Here is a 4545-nt window from a genome sequence, read left to right as displayed (position 1 = left end):
GGGCATTAACCGATGTGGTAAAAGAAAGTAGAGAATTGCAATAAAAAGTCAGTTAATATAAAGCCCGATTTCCAGAGGCTTAGCTCTTAATAAAACACCTAACCATTTCTCACTGTTTTGGGTCATAAAAATTTTAGTCTGACAGTTTTATTGGGTGTGGGAGGCGGGGGTGGAGGAGGGAAGAGAAATCTAGGCATCATTGTACTATGGGTACTAATATAAACTGAATGGTAGGTTTTTGCCACTGCTATTAATGAAGTATAGGTTGAGATGTAAAATCAAATGCAATAATCAAGAAGAGATTTTTCAGGAACAAAAACACTACAATAGAAATATTAGTACATTATATAACCTAAGTATGAAACAATCCTTATAATTGTGACACAGCAGATACTGTACGAAAAATAAAACCAACAATGCCTCCAGCTTTAAATACCATAGAATAAATGGAACGTGGAATCATGACGAGAATATGTGATAACAATTTTTAAAAAAATAAGGAAAAAAGGGTTCGTGCATTCACAGAACCATCCCTGTGAATCCTTTTAGCTGCATTTTATCTGTGTGCCTGCTAGCATATTTCCAAAAAAATAGGACCTTAGTTAGAAAGGATTTGCTGGTGATTTACAGTTGTCAGATACAGATTCCACCACTTTTAATCTCATTCAAATGATTCCCCAGCTAATCTTTTTATCATTAGGTATGCTATAAAACGTATGCCCCGCTACTAGGCAGGAGATTGGAGCCCTCCTAAAGCACGTTAAGCTATGCTTATGTATTCCACTGTGTTAACATTAAGTGGTTTTATTTGCTTCCTCGTTTTATTCTAATCCACATTTGCAGCAATTACTGTAAACCACTGGTCTGGTAATTTATAAAAAAAGTATCCTTAGAATTACTTAGTGCATTTTGCAGTCCAGTCTTTTCCAGTTTATCCCTTTTAATCATATCATTTATTTCTCTCTCAGATATGAGTCTTGAATACAACTGCAAAGCAACACTCAGTGGTGACAGCAGGGAGGTTTCTTCTCACTGGTGCCCTACATTTCTTGGCAACTGGCCAAGAGCATAAGCATTCACTGCACAATGTGAAGATACTCCAAAATTTAGCTCTCCCTTAGGAGGCCGCATCTATAGAGAACAAACTCTGTTGATGCATGGAGATCAGGGATGGCTCTGCTAGATTCTGCAGATATCCAGTTTTCATAATGCTTTTTCTTTTTTCTCCACTGCAGCAGAAAAAGTCACTAGTGTTTCAGGACAGCATTAATATAAAAAAAACTCACTATAAAACATATATTCCTATGTTCTGTAACTGTCTAGGTATCTCACATTTTGAATATTCCTTATAAAAAGAAATAAAGCAGTTTTTTAACCTAGGCCAATATCCTGGTTGCTTTCTTCCCACTCATTCTCTTTTACCTGTTAAAAGCTGCCACCATGACAGCCATGTGTTCATTTAAAGCAGGGATGGGCAAAATATGGCCCGTGGGCTGGATCTGGCCCATGGAGAGTCTTTTTTTTGGCTGGTGGTGGGTCCTTTGGTCCTGCCTGATCCAGGTGCTGCCCGGCCCATGGTGTATCACGCTACCTCCTGGGCATGCAGCAGAGCTGGCATGGCTCTGCAGCTGGATTGCCTTTCTAGGGTGACGGCGGCTCCTTCCGGCTGCTGCTACCACTGGCCCCAGCCCCATGGCACTGGTGGGGACCTGTGCGCACAGCCCTGACCCCGGCCTGCTCCGAACTCAGCCCAGCAGAGCAGACCAGTTGGAACCCGTGTGCCCAGCTCCAACCCGGCCCATCCTGTGCCTGCTCTGGACTGCCCGTCCATGCTGAGCAGCAGCAGCAGGGCAGAAGGTGCTGTTCTTTGCAGGGGAAAAGTGACCCTTCCCCCTCACTACTGCCAGGGGCTTCTTGCTGCAGCCACCCAGATCCCATGCCCAGGCTGCCCTGGAGCTCCTCTGCACTGCCACTGCTGCCTGGAAGTGGCAGCGATAGTGGTACAGGACCAGCAAGGCAGCTTGGGCACCAGCTGCAAGAAGAATGGCCCAGCAGTGGCAAGGGTGGGGGGTGCTTTTCCCTCAGGCCCACCAGCAGTTTCTGCCCACCCACTGCCACTGCTCAGCATGGGTGGGAGAGTCCAGAGCGGGTGCAAGGCAGGCTGGCTGTGCGTGTGGGTCCCCATCAGTACCACAGGGCTGCATTTGCTGTTCCTGAAAGCAACAGCTTGACAGGACAAATAGGTACTGAGCAAGCTCCTTCTGAATTTTTCCCTGCAACATTTCCTATAAGCCAGTTCTGGGCTCCTTCTAAGATCATGCCAAACAATACTATATTGGATTAATTGGAAGCCATGTAGTGCGAAAGGTACAGATATAAACAGATGGCCTTCAAGTTTGTATGTACATATTTTCATTTAAAATGCTTAGGAACTACCAGCCTCATTTCAGGTTTGCTTCTCAGCATTCATTTAAGCATTTTAACTATCATTTTAGTCTTTTTAACCACAAACATTATGAAAAGCAATATAATGCCACCGACAAAACTCAGAGCAACTGTGGCACAAAACATAGTTCAAATAAACAGTGGTTTTATTTGCTACAGAACGGTCTTAATGACATCAACTGGGGGAGAGCATGGAATGAATGTGAGAATTTGCAAATGTCTTGAAATTACTCTACCAGCATGAGGAATGTTCAAAAGAGCTCCCCATTTGCATAACTTACTCCTAGAAGCAAATTTCTCTTAATGACTTCAAATGATCCCAATGGGAGTTTTACCATTATGTCAGTGTCAGCCAAGTTAGGCCAAGTATTTTTCTGAACATGCCACTGCTGGAGTTATAAACCCTGGTCTTGCAATCACAGCTCTACGGGTTGGGCCTTGTATCCCATGACTGCCCTGGGGATCCAGCTGTAGGGAGCCAGTGACAGGACTGGGCGATTGCAAAAGCCTCCTTAGGAAGTACTGCATCATTGAGGGAATTGCCTCAAATGGATTTAAAAACAATTTTAAAGCAAGAAGGTCTCAGAGTAATTCCAACTATTCAAACACCTAACCAGGAGTAATCTCCTGCAATTTTCCCTCTTTGTAAATAAACATTTAGAGCACAGATGCATTTTGTGTCTCCCTCTAAAGCAATATTATTTACAACCTTAAGAAAATAAGCCTACCCGGATTCAGGAAGATAGGTTCTGGTTCTCCTTTGTTTCCGTAGTAGCAAATTACATCTCCCTTGGTAGTACTAAAAAAAAAGAAAAAGAAAGAAAAAAGAAGAGATTCTCTTTGCAAAATGGCAACTTGTATCTTTGATTAAGTTCTAATTTCATGCAATCTTCTACACAGCAAGACATTTTCTCCATTATTATTATTAATACAAATTTGGCTCCATAGTCCTGAGATCAGTTGATGAGTTACACTGCCCTCCTTCCCTTCACACTCCCATGCAAAGTACTCACACCGATCTCACAATTAAGTGTCATTCTAAAGGAATACTAATAAAAGTGCAAGTCTACTGCACAGAAAGCTTTGCAGCTTGGCTCAGGAGAAGTTTGAGTGCTCGAAATAAGCAGAGATTCAATTACTTGATAACTGTTGCATTTTATTTCTTCCCCATCCGTCTTCAAAAGAACAATCCACAGAGGTAAATAACACCATTTCTCTGTTGTTTCATTTAAATCTCTAGTGTGTTCTGGAAAGCAGGTCACTGTTGGGCATTTTACTTGACAAAAGTCATTTTTAGATCCACTCAGAAAAACAATGGCAAGTACTTTTCTTTTTTTAAAAAAAAAAAGAAAGATACAAGTCTTCAGATCACTTTCAATGAACTGTAGTTACTGGCTGGAAGCGCTATGTATTTCTAACACCGCTAGAGGAACAGCTTAGCAGAAGGACCTTGGAACAGCATCCAGACAAGAAGTCTTGTTTAAGGGCAGCCCCACAATGTAACTAATGATAACCCTTTCGCTCAGCAGAGCAGAGAACAGCATATTTGCATGGAGATCAGCTCCCTGACTGAACAAAAGTGAATTCTTAAATAATGTTGCAAGTGGTGGCAGCCTGTCAAATTCGAGTCAAGTATTAAGGAGGATGGGGGAAAATAAATCAGGTAAATCATCAGTTCAAGACTTGTACCTCTTGTGGGAGGGGGAGGGGAAAATAAAAATTTTTTAAAGTCATGAATTGCCATTAGATGGCTCATTCTCAACATCCTTCAATCCCGTCTGCTGACACAAAGGCAATTCCTCACCCTGCTGTCAGTTTATTGGCCTGGACACAGCTATGAGATCATATCATGTTGTATTCACTCCAGTGATTTACTTATTATTTACAACGAAAACAGGCATTGCTCTAGTCACCAACAAATAAATTACAAGTGTAGCAGAGGTTTTCATTTATTATATACAAGCCTTAAAGTCTAGCTGAGGAGACAGGTTCTTTTTTTGGACAAAACCTGTAGTAAAATTGAATGTTGCGTGAATAACACCACGCAGCAGACAAACCATCTCCAATCCCTCGTTTTTCTAGCAGGTAAAAGACTTTTTT

The 4545-nt window shown here is 41.9% G+C and overlaps 1 protein-coding gene across 2 annotated transcripts in view; it reads right to left on the bottom strand.

Moving 5' to 3' along the window:
* The window catches only part of TANGO2 (transport and golgi organization 2 homolog), a 73915-nt gene that overhangs the window by 15525 nt on the left and 53845 nt on the right, over window positions 1-4545 (bottom strand). For both annotated transcript variants that reach the window (XM_019506993.1, XM_019506994.1), the window contains one exon: window positions 3174-3244. In XM_019506993.1, coding sequence (XP_019362538.1) covers window positions 3174-3244 — 71 coding nt within the window. The remainder of the gene's footprint in view (window positions 1-3173; window positions 3245-4545) is intronic.

Source organism: Gavialis gangeticus, unplaced genomic scaffold, assembly GCF_001723915.1.
Source record: "Gavialis gangeticus isolate Ggan-Ray unplaced genomic scaffold, GavGan_comp1, whole genome shotgun sequence".
In the NCBI taxonomy this organism is placed as follows: Eukaryota; Metazoa; Chordata; order Crocodylia; family Gavialidae; genus Gavialis; species Gavialis gangeticus.
This window is presented reverse-complemented; position numbering and strand designations above follow the sequence as displayed.